Source organism: Colossoma macropomum, unplaced genomic scaffold (genome assembly GCF_904425465.1).
Source record: "Colossoma macropomum unplaced genomic scaffold, Colossoma_macropomum, whole genome shotgun sequence".
NCBI classification, from domain to species: Eukaryota; Metazoa; Chordata; class Actinopteri; order Characiformes; family Serrasalmidae; genus Colossoma; species Colossoma macropomum.
In genome coordinates this window covers 23,075,230-23,093,284 of record NW_023494806.1, presented here as the reverse complement: position 1 = coordinate 23,093,284, position 18,055 = coordinate 23,075,230, and the positions used below count along the sequence as shown (strand labels likewise).

Genomic DNA, 18,055 nt, shown 5'->3' with positions numbered 1-18,055 from the left:
TTAACTGTAGTTTTGGCAACTGTTTTTTCCACTTATTTTCCTTTGATCCCTACTCCTCTGGGAAAGCTTTATATCTGATGTTGGAACGGTTCTCTGAAGATTTCATGGAATTCATCCATGAGAGCATTAGTGAGGTCCTGATTTTGATGATTAGTTCTGAATCATTACTCCATCACTCCAGAGAACACTCTTCCACAACCCAGGGCTGCGGGGCTTTTTACCCCTCTAAATCCACACTTAGCATTGGGCATGGTGTACATAGGCTCATGTGCGGCCCACTTAAATGGCATTGCTTTTGTGTGGAGATTGTATATACTGTGTGTGTGCAATTGAATGCCTGGGTCAGAAATTGGTGGACCTGAAAGTAGCCAAATTCACTTGATACATTTTGACACATAGTGTATAACTATGTTATAACTTGGTAATTATATGTAGTTTTTAGCTAGTTATAATCTTGTTCTTCGAATTGCTTGTGAATAGCGGGGATGTGTTACAATTTCCCCTCATGGCACTGCTTGGGTTCTGATTCCAAGATCAGAAAAAACAGTATTAACATAAGCAGTGCAAGCATCAGTAATAAGCTGATCATACAAACTAAATGTAAAGGCAGAATCTCCTAGGATTAAACAAATACTTTAGACTAGAGCAAGTAAGGATTCCATTTTGGCGAGGAGGTCAAGTATTCATCTACATTTTACATCCTGTGTGCCTGCTGGCAGTTTGGGCAAAGTTTTATTTGAGATAGGAAATTACTATTCTCATATCCACAGCCAGCGCAGTGTATGGCTCATTAATCTGCATCGCGTTATGCAAGAAGCCACACATCCCGCCCTCGCTCTACTACACTTGCAAATACGGCACGTGTGAGTACAACGACATTCAGTGATGCAAATGTTCCCTAGACAAAAAAATTGCTAAAACGACCAGTACTGCACGTGTTGCTTTTGAGAAAAGAGTTCAGAAAAGAGTTTGTCACTCATCAACACTCATCAGCTCTGGTACAAGATGCGCACACGTGTTTCATGAATGACGTGTGATATTGTGCCACTGTTGGGGACTAAATCAAGAAATGGACGTGTTACATTTGCATTTTGAGTACTCTTTATGCAGCATGACTGAATCCCAGTCCAAAGCATTAATATACAGAGCCTTGCAAAAGTATTCAGACCCCTTAAAAGTCAGATTTAGAGTCAGATTTTGCTGGATTACAAATGCCACTTTTATATTTTGTACTGTGCTGTTTTATTTTAAAAGACTGTCCAACAAAATTAATTGAGAGTGATATTGGTTTTATCCTGGTGCTGTGGAAGCTCCAAGTTTACACTTATGAAAGATATTGCTCTAATGTGAAGCAAGAGAAGCTGCATCATACCACTCAGGCACTGCCTAGACAAGGCCTAGGCATCTTATTAAAGGGCAGATGGATGAAGCAAAATACAGTGAGAAGCTGCAAGACAACCTGCTTCAGTCTGCTGAAACTAAAGCTTGGAAGAAACTTCACCTTCCAGCAGGACGATGTCCCCAACCACAAGGCCAAAGCAATGCAAGAGTGGTTAAACAACAAAAAGAGGAATGTTCTCCAATGGCCAAGCCAAAGTCTAAATCTCAGTCCAGTTAAGAATCTGAGACTCTGTTTGAAAATTGTCCACAAACATCATCCAACCAACCTGAGCAAGCTGGACCAAATCTGCTAGGAAGAATGAGTGAAATCCACTCCCAAACAGTGTGCAAACCTGGTCAAAACTCACATCCTGTCTTTGGTTTGAGTCTTTAAACTTTAAAGGGTGCATTCAGACTTGACAGATTTGATTTGATTCAATCCAGCCCTGGTGCAATTGCTCTGTTAGTGCGGTTCTTTAGAGTGATTGAAAATGCTGCCATTAAAACTCTGGTGCATACCAAATAAGCAGGCTGAGACTCCCTGAGCAGGTTGGTCTTGGTTCACTTGTGCAGTTTGTATGATATATGAACATAATGGAGAACAAAGATGTCTAAAAGGACCAAAGACAATATGAAATGTCTCCTCTCTTTAGAACGTCTTTAATACGTGGAAAAGAGTATCTAATGCTGTTTTTACTTGTATTGGATGTATTTTATCATTTTTTAAGCTCTGAATCAGCAATTATAGAACAGATAGTCTAACTTTAATACAAGGCTGAGGTACATTCAAAGCCATTATAAAATACTTGATACACATTTGAATAATATTATGTAATAATCTGCTAAGGTTTCTCTATTTAAAAAAAACAGTAAGCCACTAGAGGCTGTGTTACAGGGATTTCACCCTGCTCTACATAATGCAAATCCACAGAAATGCAGAGAGTCTTGTGGCTTATTGCTATAATATCATTTTATTTTTACCTAAAAATGTCTGTGTTTGCAGTGCGTTTATGAGTTTGCAATGTGTTTTTTATTATACTGTGGGGTCTTGTCTGCCACCATACAAGCACATTAAAGTCACAGTGTTTTTCAGTGTAACAGGAATAAATTTAGTTTCAGCCATTTCTTCTTGTAATTGTGTCAAAGTGTCTTTTACCTAATTATTAGGACTTGGTTTACTAGATACTGTATTCTGATGATTCTAATACAGTCTAGTCTTTGTTCTAGAAAAAGAGTCTTTTTTTGATTATTACCTTTACGTCCACATAGCTGTATTCTAGGCACATACTGTTGGTGAAAAGGCTGAATAACAGACACAGTAAACTTCATTCAATACACTTACACTCCTTATGGTCTTTCTGTGAAAGCAAAGTCAAGTATACAGCGACAGACGGTTGCTAATGGTAACGTTTGTGAATTTTAGCTTATTGTAGGGAATAGTGCTTGTTATCTCGTTCTTTGGAACAACAGTCCCCTATAGCATGTGAGCATTTGGCTGTCGTATGGTAACCAATTACCCCTCTTTACTGCTCATTATGTTCATTACTCCTTCTGAGCATTTCCACAAAAGTAATCAAGCAAAGAACAGCCAAGAGAAGCAAGAGTAAAATATCTTTACCATACCTCTTTGAAGAAGCAGGGCTTGGAGGCATTTGGATTGCAGCAATTCTCTGCCATCCTCACATGGTTTTGTGTTGTGTTGACGACAAAACCTGCGGGGATATTCCGATGTCTCCGGGCAAACTCATATACATACCTAGAAAGCACAGAAGATGAATACTGACTGAGTTACAATGACGTGCATATGTGTCAAAGTGCATTTAAAAAAAGCTTCCAGGAAAGAGAAATTGAAATCGAATCAAATCATGATTGAATGTTTTCTTAAAGTGTTTGCACTATACAAACTAATCTGCTCATGGTTAATATTTAGCTCATGAATATTCCATCCCTAATGGGATCCCTATCTAAAATGATCTTGCTGTAGATTAAACAAACCTGCACTCCATTGGCATGTCTACTACAAAAATCTTGCTAAAGAAAATTTGAATTCTTCCACAAGACAGGACATGTGGTACCCTTGGTACTTTTTCGATATTCCACTCAGGATCATGACCACACTGGATACCACACGTTACTAGGACCCTTCTAATGTGTAGTTAACTTTGTAAGTGAACTTATCAGCAGGTTAGGAATAATTAATGCCCAGTGTGTGTCCAGTGACTGTCCAACAAAGACTTCAGTTTTTCCTATACTGACACTGAAACTTGGAACTTCTTGTGAGTGGAGAAACATAACAAGTGCAGATGCTCCCAGACAGGTGTACTGCATACAATTAGGCAATTAACATCCTACCGTGCCCTGTGGCATGTATACAAATGCTGAGCAGGCCCAGTTGACCTTGATTTTGGATCAAGGTGTCAAGAAGAAAAGATTCAAGTGACTTTATTCATTATTGAGTCACAGAGGGCAGGAGCTTCAGTCACAAAGACTGCTCAACAGGCTAGTGTTTCAATAAGAGCCGTGACTAAAGTGATATTTCTGTCTATATAACATGAATAAATGAAGTTGAAAATTATGGTTCAAAGTGCACATTCAGTGACTGCGATGTTTATGCTTTAGTGTGATATGTGAGGAACGTTCCATCATTCCAGTAAGAAGACACTTTGTTTGTTTTTTTCATTTTCTAGCCATCAAATGAGAAGCCCACAAAACATAGTCCTATTACTGGTGTCAGCATGTCCTTGTTGACTTCCTCTCACCACTTTGGGTGAATGTCCACCCCATCTTCCAAAAACTCCAGCAGCTTGGGGGTAGTTCACTGGATGAGCCTTCTACAGTTCAAATTGCTCCACAATGCATTGCAACCTGTCACGATTTCTAGTTCAGAGCAGCATAATATGTAACATCAAAAAGCATACCATGAAAGGGTGTCATGCTCATCAACAGGCCTTTTCCATGGTAGCCCACCAGCGGTAAGCATGGCCTACTAACCACTACCACCTGTTCTTCATTTCCTAACATCAGACTCTCATTGATGCATGCAGTATAGACTTTGTTTCCAACCTTGCTCCAACCACTAGTTTCTCTTTTGTGCATCACCAAGTCTTATTCTCGTCCTTGATCTCTTGTCTCAGCAGTGTTCCATGTTTTTCTGACTATGATTCTTACTTTTCCTTAGTTCATTTTTGTTTCTTTAGCCAGACAAGCTAAATTAAGACATATATAGGACATCCCTAAGCATCCTATATAACTGTTGAATTAATAACTACATTCAAGCACACATTCAGTTATTTGTTGACGGCACTGGAAGACCTATGTCCTGGTATGCTTCAGTGTGTTCTATTAGCTGTATTCCATTACTCAGCGCTGCGCATTGTACAGCAATGTGCGCACTGTAAAGCAATTAAACACTCTCCAAGAGGTGAAACAGCTTGTTATTTTTCAGGGCTCAGAACTGTGCCCTCCTGTGTATCGTTGAAACTCGCTGGAAAAAATGTCGTTATTTTGAAACATAGTTCTGATTGAGACGCCTTTCACATTGTTAAGAGGCCCAGATGCAATTATCACACTTACCTGCTCTGTAAATAGCTTTTACTTTTGGGGCAAAAAAGCTGTCCATGGCATGAGAATGCATTGTGTTCATCACAAACGCACATCTCAATTACAACATCCGTTGTAATTTTTCCATCCGTTGAAAGGTTCTTTAAAGAACCGAAAGTGTGTTTTTTTTCTGTGGCATCACTCCAAAGTACCCTTTTTGGCACCTTTATTGTTAAGAGTTTGTTAAAAAATATTGTTCAGTTTTTTTTCCCCCCATCCAAATCAAAATTAAGCAGGGAGATTTACATTTCTTGTTCTTTGAAACAAAATATCAGCCCTTTCTTTTAATTTAACCTTTATTTAAATAGGTTGGCTCAAAACTAGTTTTTGCCACAGATACTTGGCCATTGTTGTAGTTTCAGCAATACCATAAAAGGACACAGTTAGTCTATTGTGGAAAGGTCAAATTGTACTTTTTGGGACAAAGTGGAATGAGGGATGCAGTATAACATGTGAGAAGAATGTAAGAGCAGGGCCTGGGTGGGATTAATGAGAAAGAAGAGCAAATTAAAGTAGCTGTTCCACAACACTTAAGCTTAGTTTGTTTAACCCTAAACTAATCCCAACAGTATCTGTTTTCTTTAATAATCACTGGTTATAATGAAGGCTTGTACTGGTACAATAGAATGTAAAACAGGTTCCCTGCAGGCCCAGAGAAAAGTCACAGAAACCGCAAGATCTGAAAGAGCTTGGTGACATGAGCAAATGTAAATGGAAGCTGCTGAAAAAAGCTTTTAGGATTATCGATAGCAGTCAATACTTTTAAGTTAGTTTACTTTTTTAAATAAGTAAAGTAACTGTCCAGCCTAAACTGAAATGTTTTCTAAAAAGTCAAGCTATAGTTAAGCTACCAGCACCAAACACTTTTGACAAGGTTGTGGTTCAGGCCGAGTTTTGCCAGCGGGATTCTTGCTTATGTAGTTCATTGGCTAGATCATTGCTAGCCTTGCAGCCAGACTGTTCTACTCATTCTCTAACAGTCTGGAACTACTCTATTCAAACTGTCACTGTGCTACACCATGATGAATGGAGTTCCTGGGGCTACTTTTGTTTCACCCAAACCGTTCTCTAAAATATAATTTCCTTGTTCCTTTATCAATCTTATCAGTCTCTGCTCCAAGATGTTCTAGACACGTCTGTTGTAGAATACATGTAGAATGTGTGGCATGTCATGTTGTTTCTTTTGTTTTCTGCAAAAAAGTATATATTCTTACAGTATATAAAAAAAAAAACAAGTTCTCTGTTTTTCAGACTCAGAGAAAAGTAGAGTGACAAAGTCTGAAATTAGAGCTTTGTAATAAAGTGACTTGTTTGAAACTGTCTGGAGATTCTGCATTGAATGCCTGGATTTCCTGTCCGGTAGAGCTGGTGCAAAGCATGTTCGTTTGCATCTGGCACTTGGGAGGCATCATTGCCATTTCTGCCATCAAATGCAAAATGGTGGTGGAGCAGAATGTTTGCTAGGCCAGCCGTTTCTCAAAATTTGAGAGTTCATTAATTTCAACTGCACCTTTTAATGTAAAGTAAAAGGGTTGGCACAGACGAATTACCATCGGTTTCCTAAAGCTGGTAGTACTTCAAGTGCTGAACTAACTAAAATGAGATCAGACTACTTCCAAACACACTCTCATAAGCTCCCCTGGAAGCCCGATCCTTGGAGTCGACCAATCACAGCGGGGAGGATTGGGGATGTCTCACAATAAATGATAAGTTCATAAGGATCAATTACAGTTGGGGGAGGTCTCAGAACAAACAGCACAGTGGTTTAAGAGTTCTGTTCAGCAAACAGTGTCCACCATACCAAACTCAAACCACCATGTTGTTTTGGCCAAAAATACATTGTTTTAGTTTGAAACTTCATTTTTATTTGAATTATACTACTGGATTCATTTCAGTGGAATGTTCTTCAAATAACTATTGTTGTAAAAATGAGATGTGTGACCGAAAACAACATTTGGTAAAGTTAAAAGAACTTCCACATAGTTCTACACCAATTAAAGGTTTTTCTGAGGAACTATTCATCCAAGCAAAGAACCATTGATTTTTAAGAGAGTCATGCACAATTCTTTGAACACTTTGGCCCAAACATGATATGTGTCTCTAGAAAGCACAGCAAGTTGGCCAGCTCTTTTCATTTCCAACTTACATTCCTTTTCCAGAAATTGTTGATTTTTTGGTTTTGTCTGAAGAAACCTCAGCTTTAATGAAAAGATCAGTGATCCAGGAATTAAGTACAGTGGTCCCAGACATGGCTGGGCATCTGATGCCAGGCGATCGAACCACTTTTGCTCTTTTTTTCTCCTTTCCTTTGTTTGATCAAAAGCTTTTCTCTCCGGTTTGCTTGCCATTATGGTAAAGTGGAAGATTAGAGGTTGTCTTTATGGCTGCAGAACAGCAGGTCTCTTAATGTAAGGAAATGTCACTGCACATGCACAAAGCTAAATGCTTGAGGGAACCAGCATCCCCTTCAATTGGTCTCCTAGAAAAGCCATGAATGCCACACATTTACATTTTACAATGATTTTTCTGGGGGTTCATTCTATGTCAAATCACCTGAAAGGAGAGCTTTTGACATTTGCGTTCAGAAAGTTTGAAGCCACTGAATAGGAAGTTCAAAGGAGTGATGGTATCCTTTCAACACTGTGTGTGTGAGTGTGTGTTCAGAGGAGTCTGAAGGAAGGGGATGGTGGTGGTAGGCTGGCATAATACCAGCACAGTAAAAATACAAATGACATAAATGTTCATGAAGTTTATGTTTTGAGAAGTCCTCAGTTCACCTCAAGTCATATGATCACTAGCTAGTTTGTCGAACCTGGACCACATTTGAAGTAAACTGTAGTAGTGCAGAGGAGAAGAAAGTCAGGGGAGTCCACAGTACTAATCAAAACCAAATGATAAATGATTTTTACCATCCACCCAACTAAATAAAAAAAATCTTGAATGTGTACATTATTGTACAGAATGGGAAAAGTGGAGTGAAGCACAGAATCAGTTTGTCATTATATAGAAATTTCATTGCTCATCACTAAGGCTATATTCACATTACAGTGTTGAGGTAGCACAAATCCATTTTGTTGCCTACATGTGACAAAAATCAGTTTTGAGCCACTTTCATATATGCTCCTAGATCGGATACCTATTTGATACATGGCAGCATGACCATTATGAGAACAAACAGATCAAAAAGTCAGAATTAAGCAAGAAGACTTGTAAAGTGAAGCCAAGCTGCTGTTCACACTTTATTCATTTGGTATAACTACATTTGACATAAAAAATAGATGCCAATTTTTAACCTTCACATCAAGTCAGATGCATTTTTCTAAATACTCTAAACAGGGACGCAGCAATAAGATGAAGATGAAGCAGAAATGGATTCCTACACAGCAGTGATGAATTTATGTTTTTTCTTTTAAACACTGCAACTAAAATGGGCACATACTGGGTACAGTGCATTCTACAAAAAAAAAAAGAACAGTTCTCTTATAGAGTTACAACTGTTTTATAAGTAATTCTGCAAGTATTTGTATGTCAGCAGTGGAATTCAAGGCACTACTTCTGCATGTAGTACCTTTTAATTTCATAAGGTTAAAAACAAAAAATCATTTGAATCATGCTGCTTGTTATAGAAGGTTTTGCCATGTTGGTGCAAATTAGTTTGGACCGCAACCATGACAATGAAGCTCTGATTGGTCAGTCTGTATAATACAGAAAAGTCATGCAAGCTCCATTTAAAAATGTCACACCACGTCACAGTCCTTTAGCATTTAATTCAATGTGAAGGATGACATTAATATGCATGTGTTTTTTGATTTTCACGATCTTGATCTTTGACGTAGTTTTTTTGGTCTGTAGAAATCTGACTAAATAGGTCTTTAGTGTCATGCAAAGCAAATGGTAAGAAAGCTTTCATTAGATAGGAAATATGTCTTGAGATATGCTATATGGCCAAAGGTATCTGGACATCCCTCTGAATTATTGCGTTCAGGTGTTTCAGCCACACCTATTGCTTGTTGTATAAAATAAAGCACGTAGCCATGCAAACATTGGCAATGGAATGAGAATAGGTTGTACTGAAGAGCTGCTTTAAATGTGGCACTGTCAGTTTGTGAAATGTGTGCCCAGCTAGATCTGCCCCGGTCAATTGTAAGTGCTATTATTGTACAATCGAAGTGTCTATAAGCAACAACAGCTCAGCCACAAAGTGGCAGACCACACAAACTCACAGAGCATGGCTGCCGAGTGCTGATGCATGCACATGTATTTATCACATGCCCTCTGTTGCATATTCACAGCCAAGGGGTGGCTAAGCTTCATGTTGTGGTGACACTGGCCACCCCTTGGCTACAGCTCTGGTCTCCAGTTATGCAAAGTGAGACAGCTGTCATCAAAAGCAATAAAGCAGTCACCAGAGAAAAGTTATCCTACCTGCCCTAAATGAAGAGTTACATTTACAGTATCTATAATCATGTCATATTAACTAATGCTTTTTTAAACTAATTCCTTTTTTACAGTTAAAGTATGTGTGTGTTAAGTCTGGATTCATCTGAGGTATAGAGTGGCCAGAGTGGGTAATCAGGAGAGTCAGGAGAATTCCTGGTGGGCCAGTAGCTTTTTGGGCTGATTTCTGTGAACTACTGTAAAGACTCATATAAGCACAAAAACTTCCTCAGCTAGTTTTAGTTTGTAGACAAAGTAGACACCTTGGTTATCTCAGTGTAGCTTATGAATAATACATTTGTAAGATATGAAGAAGATGAAAATGCACAGATGCAAAAAAGTTATTTTGCATGAAGGCAATGCTGTGTCTGCATGTGCGTGTAGCAGGAGGAAAACAGTTTGGGTGGGTTCATGGTCTAAAAACAAGTCCCACTGACCCAGCCAAAGATGTTCAAAATACTACCTTACACTTTACTGCCTGGCTCATGAGTAACCTGTGGTGAGGGCAGCCTAACTACTATTACCTAAAATGTTAACGTTAATCCACTTTTAAAAATGTGATGCATTTAATTAATTTGATTCAAATTTTTACACAATTTTCCTGTGAACAAAGAAAATAGATCCACTCAGTTTTGTTTACTTTCAGCAGTAATTGTGTTGAGTTCATCATATTTTAATATACACAAAGAAGAACATTATTAACTGCTGTTTAATTTTTTTCCTTCAATAAATTCAGAACCACATTGTTTAAGTTCTGGCTACGCCTCTGCTCACTAGAGAGTTCCACACTGCCTCTGGGAGCAACATCAGCCCGAGAACTGTGTGTCAGGAGCTTCATTAAATGGCCGAGCAGTTTCACACAAGCCCAAAATCACTATGTCCAATGTCAAGCATCAACAAGAGTTGTGTAAAGCACAGTGGAAACATGTTCTCTGGAGTGATGAAAAGCACTTCATTATCTGGCAACCTGATGCATGAATCTGGGTTTGGCGGATGCCAGGAGAACACAACCGAATGCATAGTGCCAACAATAAAGTTTGGTGGAGGTGGGATAAAGATCTGGGGCTGTTCTTCAGGGTTTGGGCCCCTTAATTCCAGTGAAGAGTAATGTTAATGCTATAGCATGCAAAGACATTTTAGATAATTATATGCTTCCAAATTTGTGGCAACAGGAGGCCCTTCCTGTTTCAACATGACTGCTGCTGTGCAGAAAGCAAGCTCCATAAAGAAATGGTTTGAAGAGTTTGGTGTGGAGGAACTTCTGTGGCCTGCACAGAGCCTTAAACCCCTGTTAACACATTTGGGATGAATTCAAACATCGATTGCGAGCCAGGCCAGTATCAGTGTCTGACTTCACAAAAGCTCTTTTGACTGAATGGGCACAAGTTCACACTCCACAATCTTGTAGAAAGCTTCCCAGGAGAGTGAAGGCTGTTATTCCCACAAAGTGGAGGCAAACTCCATATTACTGTCCATGGTTTTGCAATGGCATGTCCAACAAGCTCATATAGTTGTGAAAGTCAAAGTGTCTTGATGAGATAGAAATATGCAGCCACTCTGCACCTGAAATTAATGTTTGATTAATTAATGCAGCAGATTACCACACGAATTGCAGATAGCCCTCCAACTAACCGTGTACTTGTGAGGCTCAGGGCTTCAGAGTCACCTTGAAAAAAATGCATGAGACAAAAGAGCAGCTCAGAGTTCAGCAATGAAGATATAGCATTAATAAATGAAGTTCTTTCCCACCAAAACATTCTACTGAAATTCTACTCCAGCTATGAAAATAGAGTTTGTGACACATGGACTGCGTGTGCCTGCTGTGGCCACTTCAAGGCATATTTTGTGCCTGTCTTCTCACACCTACATTCATGGGAAAAAGAAGGTACACTCTTTTTTACTTCTATGTTATTTATCAGGGCCTACATCACAAATGTGTGGTCCTCATCAACTTCTATAAACAACAGATAACTTCAGGTGACCACAACAAGCTTCAATATGTAGTCATTTTTTTCAAAAGGTAAACCAACATTCAGAAACCAGGTGGGAAAATAAGTTAACTGCATAACTCAGTAACATGCAGAAGTCTCTCACATCGTTTTGGAGAAATTTTGGTACATTCTTTTTCCCATGACTCCACATCTGGGGGTATTTCATGAATTTTGCCACTTGCAAGCAGAGATCTGATTACTTTAGCTGTTTTTTTTTGGATTGTTTCACAAAGAAATCATAATTCCAGACAATGAACACGCATCACAGGGTGCCTTCATGTAGCTTTTCACCAGCAATCAGTCACTGATTATAGTTTGAGTTCAGCTGAAATTCTGCAGGTACCATTTGAGACCTTACAATTGGCTTATATTTAAAATGAAAATTACTTAGTAAGAGTTTTTAATTGGCTACAGAAGCCATTATATTTTTAGTCAGTAATTATTCCATGAAGTCCATGACGAGGATCACTAAGTAAACAATAAGAACAGTACATGTCCTTACGTATGAATCTAAAGCACCTTTATTAGAAATTCACAGATTTATTATTTATTGCTCTATTTTGTGATCAATTTGCCAGTGTCTGACACTGCCTACTTTCAATAACCCTATTTGTTTTGATGAACTCATTATTATATATAAATCCAACTCTAACAAGGTTTAGACAGTTAGACATGTGAAAATTACACATGTGAAATGCTAATGAAAGCAGAAAGCAGTGATCCTGCTTTCATCGCATCTGTTATTTCCATAAACATTCTGAGGTAACACTTGAGCAATACTGTTTCTTAGTTAATAGGTTTTGTTGTTATTATTATTATTATTGAAGTAGTAGTATAAATACAGTGTTTACTAAACCATTTAAACCTTGTCTAATTGAATTGAATAAGCTTACATTTAACAGTAGAATTGCATGGGACTCATCATGATGGCTTTGGTGTTTCTGTTGAACACAAAGGTTTTGCGAGTACGTGGAGTGGAGAGCAGTTGATTCTGCTTTCTCAGTGGATTAGTTTGTTCATATTTTAATGCTAACTCGCCGTATCTCCCACTATGTGATGAGTGAATCAGACTCATGGAAGACCCGCAGGCTGGTGCTTTGAGACCTCTCATGTAAAGAAAGGGCCTGATTTATTCTTAATCAAGTACTACAGCACTAATATAGAGACACTGATAGCTGACTCGCTAACTAGTCTGTGCTAAATAGTTAGGTATGCTGTTCTTTTCCCATTTTAGTTTTACTTTCTTGTTTTAGAATAATAAGCATGTTAGTGCTTTATTAAACCTAAAGCTGCTGCTTATGGTCTGTTATGAGTGCATGCAAGCTAGTTAATGTAGCTCATGTGAGCAAAGCTAATAGGCAGCAAAACTTTGTGCTTCAGATATTAAACAAAAAGATGCATAATTAAGAAGTACTATAGAAGAACATACTGTAATCAGTCTCAGGTCTCAGACCTTTCTCCTTTAGTGGTAATGAAAACCTTTTATTTAAAAAACAACTTTTTTACTTAAAATGTTTTTTATTGATATTTTATTAGTACTATCGTACATCTTTTCATTGGGGATTTTTATTTCCATGAGTTTCACTTTTTAATATTTTTTAATGGATCATTAGTAAGTCCTGATGAAGAACACAATAACAGCTTGTCCATTAATAATGAATTATCATGTGCTTCACTTTATAATACTTTCTAATATTGTTTCTGGTCAATCAAAATCAATGTCCTATTTGTAAAAATCATTCAGAGATTGTAAACAATGTTAATGTATTGGTATAAATTCTTTCAGCACATGCAAAAGTCTCACGGAATACATAATCAGCTGCATGTGTAAATCTCAACATATTTTTGCATGATCTTGCCTCAAATGCATATGTATTCTGCATATCTGTCCAAAAACTGCCTGTTTTGGCTTCTGTGCCAGTTTTTCTACACACATGGGCAGAATGAGTCCCAAACTGCATTTGTAACCGTCATAAATGGCTTAGTACATTGAGTGCTGTTTATTTTTTTTCTTGAAATTTGTTTCATCTGAAGTACATTATTATTTTGTGGATTCAAACAAAACAAACAAACAAAAGGAAACAAAGAAAAGGCAAGGAAACTCTTTCCTACATGTTTCTCTCCAGCTCTTTAGTTGTTTCTCAGAATAGCTGTCTCAGTATTTGTGTCCTTTGCGAAAATGAGTCCTTTTTGTGAGATAAATGAGACTGACTTCACATATAGATTCACACTGATCACAAATAGTACATCTTGGGAGGGATATACTAATAAATAATATAAAAATAAAGATAAAGAATTAAGAATTAAGTTACCTTTTTGGGTATTTCAGCATATTATTTCAGTGTATTAAACCATAGAGCTGGGCGATATAGCAAAAATGTAATATCATGTCACTTTTAGAAGTTTGTGTCACGATATATATTTGGGAAAAGACAAAGAAGTGCCACATTTAAAAACTATAAAACTTTAAAAACTGTAAATGCAATTTATATTCAACATTTCACATCCTGCACTGCACTAAATCCAATTGCAGGACTAAAAATGCTCTCTTTGTAATCAGACATCCACAACATGCTCAGAAAAGCATATTGTGACATTATTTATCACGATAATGATACATGTCCCAGGCTTATTACATACTAAGGCTTATTATTCAGTAACTACAGGAAAATTAGTGCAAAATGGCTGAGCTATTCTTAGGTTATATATGCGTGTAATACAACTATGAGCCTGCCGGTGGGCCCTGGCCATTTAAGGGGTTAAACCATTTTTGGCTGAGGTTGCAGTCTCCTGGATTGCGGTAGTCAAACTGCACCTCTAGCAAGTTTGAGTATTCTCACTATTCTTTTAGAAGTTGACTTTAATAAGGTCATCCATTCTCATGATTGAATGGATTGAAACACTGAATGTTCAACTCAATATAGGCTGATAGCTGAAAGAGCTTTCTGAGGCTAATATCTCATTCAGGTTGAGCTCTGACTCAGGTGCTTGGCTATAAGGTAAGAAATGTGATTTTTGGTTAAAGTGTGAGGTCTGTCTTCTGTACAGTGCATGAAATGGGTGAGAAAAGTAGAGAATAGCTTCATACATTTTAAGAACATTGGCCTGAATGGGCCATTATAGATATGATTATTTATATGTTTGACATTTTATTCAGCATAATGGAATAGAATGACAGTACATATTCTTATTACTGCATATAAGTAACTACTAATCTATGACAGAACACATTTTAAAAGTGGCCTTCCCAGCCCTGACCTCTGCAAGGTCTTCATGCTCTGTGACTAGAAAATAACTGAAAAAATGAAAATGCTATCATTTACCCGAAGCAACTGGTAAACAAATGGAAGCAAAAATATAATTTATCACATTCATATAGAATAATTTATCCCATGGACTATCCATCCATGACCTGCTGGCTTGGTAAACTGCCTAATGGCTGACTCCTTATTCAGAAGCTCAAATATGTCATGAAAAATTGCTTTTCAGTGTAGAAATGTCTTGATGTTTCTCCATAATGACACAGCTGCCATCTCCACCATTGATTGGCTTTGGGTGGAACAAAAATCTGCTCTGGCAATAACAAGTGAGAAACTGAGCAACAACCACAATACAGCTACTGGGGGCTTCAGCTTTGATTTGATCATAGGGTAGACATGAAAAATGTTACCATTGTTGAAAGAGGCCCATCAAGGCCAAGCTTGTCAGCGTGCTGCCAGAAAACAAGTTGTTATGGGAGGCATTTTCAACTGAGCTGCAGTGAGCATTTCCCCTGGCAGCACATGAGCTAATCAGCACGCTATTCAAAAACAACAACTTGTGTACTAGATCCAATTCCTACAGGTTTACTTAAAGATGTTTTGCCAGAAGTAACCAAGCCTTTTCTATCTATAATAAACTCTTCTCTCAGCCTCGGCTATGTTCCAAAATCTCTTAAATTAGGTGTAATTAAACCCCTAATAAAGAAACCTAGTTTTGACCTCTCTGAGTTATCAAACTATAGACCTATTTCAAATCTTTTTATCAAATATTTTAGAGAAAGCCGTGGCAAAACAATTATGTTCCCATCTGCATAGGAGTAATATATATGAAAAATTTCAGTCTGGCTTCAGGCCTAACCATAGTACTGAAACAGTGTTAGTGAAAATTGTAAATGATCTTTTATTATCTGCTGACAAAGGAAACATATCCTTACTGGTTTTACTTGATCTTAGTGCAGCTTTTGACACAGTAGACCATTCCATTGTATTAGACAGGCTTGAAAAACTAGTAGGAGTGACAGGTAAAGCTCTTTTGTGGTTCAAATCTTACCTTAGTGATCGCTATGAGTTTGTTAATGTAAATGGTGAACCATCAGCTCTTACAAGAGTAAAGTATGGTGTTCCACAGGGCTCTGTCTTAGGACCCATATTATTTACCTTATATATGCTACCACTAGGTACCATCATTAGAAAACATGGCATCAGTTTCCACTGCTATGCCGATGATACACAATTGAATATTTCAGCTAAACCAGAGGATGAAATTGAACTTAATAAGATAGAGGACTGTGTAAAAGACATTAAAGACTGAATGTCAAGTAACTTCCTCTTACTAAACTCAGACTAAACAGAAGTTCTTCTTCTTGGTCCAAAAGCTGCTAGGGATAATCTGCCTACGTTTACTCTTAATCTCAATAATTTCTCAGTTGCACCAGGCACATCTGTAAAAAGCCTTGGTGTCACGATCGATCCTGATCTGGCCTTCGATGAGCATATTACCAATATTACCAGAATAGCTTTCCTCCACCTGCGTAACATCGCTAAATTAAGAAATGCACTGTTGCTACAGGATGCAGAAACGTTAGTTCACGCCTTCATCACGTCCAGGTTAGATTACTATAATGCTCTGCTTTCTGGTTGTTCCAGCCAAAACCTTAACAAGCTTCAGTTAGTCCAGAACGCTGCAGCCAGAGTTCTCAGCAAAACAAGGAAATTTAACCACATTAGCCCAATTTTGTCTACCTTACATTGGTTGCCAGTTAAATTCCGCATTGAGTACAAAATTCTTCTACTGACGTATAAAGCTTTGAATGGTCTTGCTCCTCAGTACCTCAGTGACCTTATTTCCTATTATCAACCGACACGCCCACTTAGATCACAAGGTGCGGGCTCATTATTAGTACCCAGAATAAATAAAGTTACGTCAGGGGGAAGAGCCTTTTCATACAACGCCCCCCAGCTTTGGAATAGCCTACCAGTCTGTGTTCGGGACTCAGACACAACCTCCATCTTTAAGTCTGGGCTAAAAACTTAGCTGTTTAGTCGAGCCTTTGGTTAATTTGTTTTCCTGTTAGAATAAGGTGCAGATCTGTCCTATGGTAATCTGGGAATGTTGGTGCTGAACTAACTATCTGTCCCCCTTATCCCCCCCTCACCCTCTCTTTCCCTGAGCTGAGCGGCTGCCCGTCCTAAGAGGGTCTGATGTGACTGATGCGGCCGGCACACTGCACAGAAATGTAAAACTGTGTCCACTTATACTGTTTTGTGTCTGTGCTGTTATCCGTTTTTTCCTTGCCACTGTCGCCAAAGCTTGCTCACTGGGGGCATGGACCCGGATTCTCTGTAAAGCTGCTTTGCGACAACATCTGATGTAAAAGGCGCTATATAAATAAATTAGACTTGACTTGACTTGACTTCACAGTTGTGGAGCTGGCTTTATCTGCAGTTACAACTAAGGTTAGCATGCAAACTCAGGCCAGGTCTCTGATGACTAATAGCAAATGTGTAACACTTGTTTATTCAGCTTTGCAATAGCTCTAGCTTCAGTAATAATGTGTATTAGCAGAGGCGTTACAGATTTGCACCGGAATTGCAGATTTGTACCAGTATTAGTCATCATGATTTGGGGAGTGGGGGTGGTTGTCTTATCATAATTTTTTAGGATGTGAGTGCTGACAGATAGCCAAAGGCAAGCAGTGATGCAAAAATCCACAAAATCCATTGTTACATAATGCAATTCAAAGCCTTGGGCATGACAACATGGGATGCCAGTGTGTTTGCAAAAACATCTGCATATTAAATTTAGTGTGACAGATTATGTGCATGTTGTGTTGTGTTGCTACTGTTGAGTGTTTTTTGTGTGTGTGTTAAACTCTTCCACCTAGAAGAGAGAGTTTTTTTTTTTGCACAGCATTTTGTTGAGACCTACGGCCTTCACGAATAAGAGCTTCACAGTGGAATCAAGCCAGTTCTGAAAGTATTTGCACACAAAGTGCCTCCCAGCAATAGCACAGGTGGCACATGTTAAGGTTGATTTGAAAAAAAGTCTACAGCCTTGGTACCACAATCAGAAAAAGAGCAAAAAAGACAACTTTTTGAGTCAGAAAGATGTGGTGGTTTAAATTATGTGGTTTGCGCTAGCTGCTATGTAGAAGTAAGAACCAGCGTGTGTTCTGAGAGCTCCTCCTGACTGCGACTGGTTCAGACATAACATTTTCATACCAAATGGAGGCTCATTTGTTCAGTTTGCTCATGAGTGCTCAACTCTATAGCTAACGTCACCTAGCTAAATAAGCAACCAAGCTAGCAAGCGGTGAACTGTCTTGGTTTGCGTTCTATAGACTTAGTATTAACCCTTGTGTGGTGCTGGGGTCTGTGGCACCCATT

The 18,055-nt window shown here is 38.4% G+C and overlaps 1 protein-coding gene across 1 annotated transcript in view; it reads right to left on the bottom strand.

Annotated features, from left to right (window-relative positions):
* gc (GC vitamin D binding protein) overlaps positions 1-18,055 on the bottom strand; it is a 63,108-nt gene that overhangs the window by 12,362 nt on the left and 32,691 nt on the right. Inside the window, 1 exon segment of the mRNA XM_036598965.1 lies at positions 3,004-3,136. Coding sequence (XP_036454858.1) covers positions 3,004-3,136 — 133 coding nt within the window.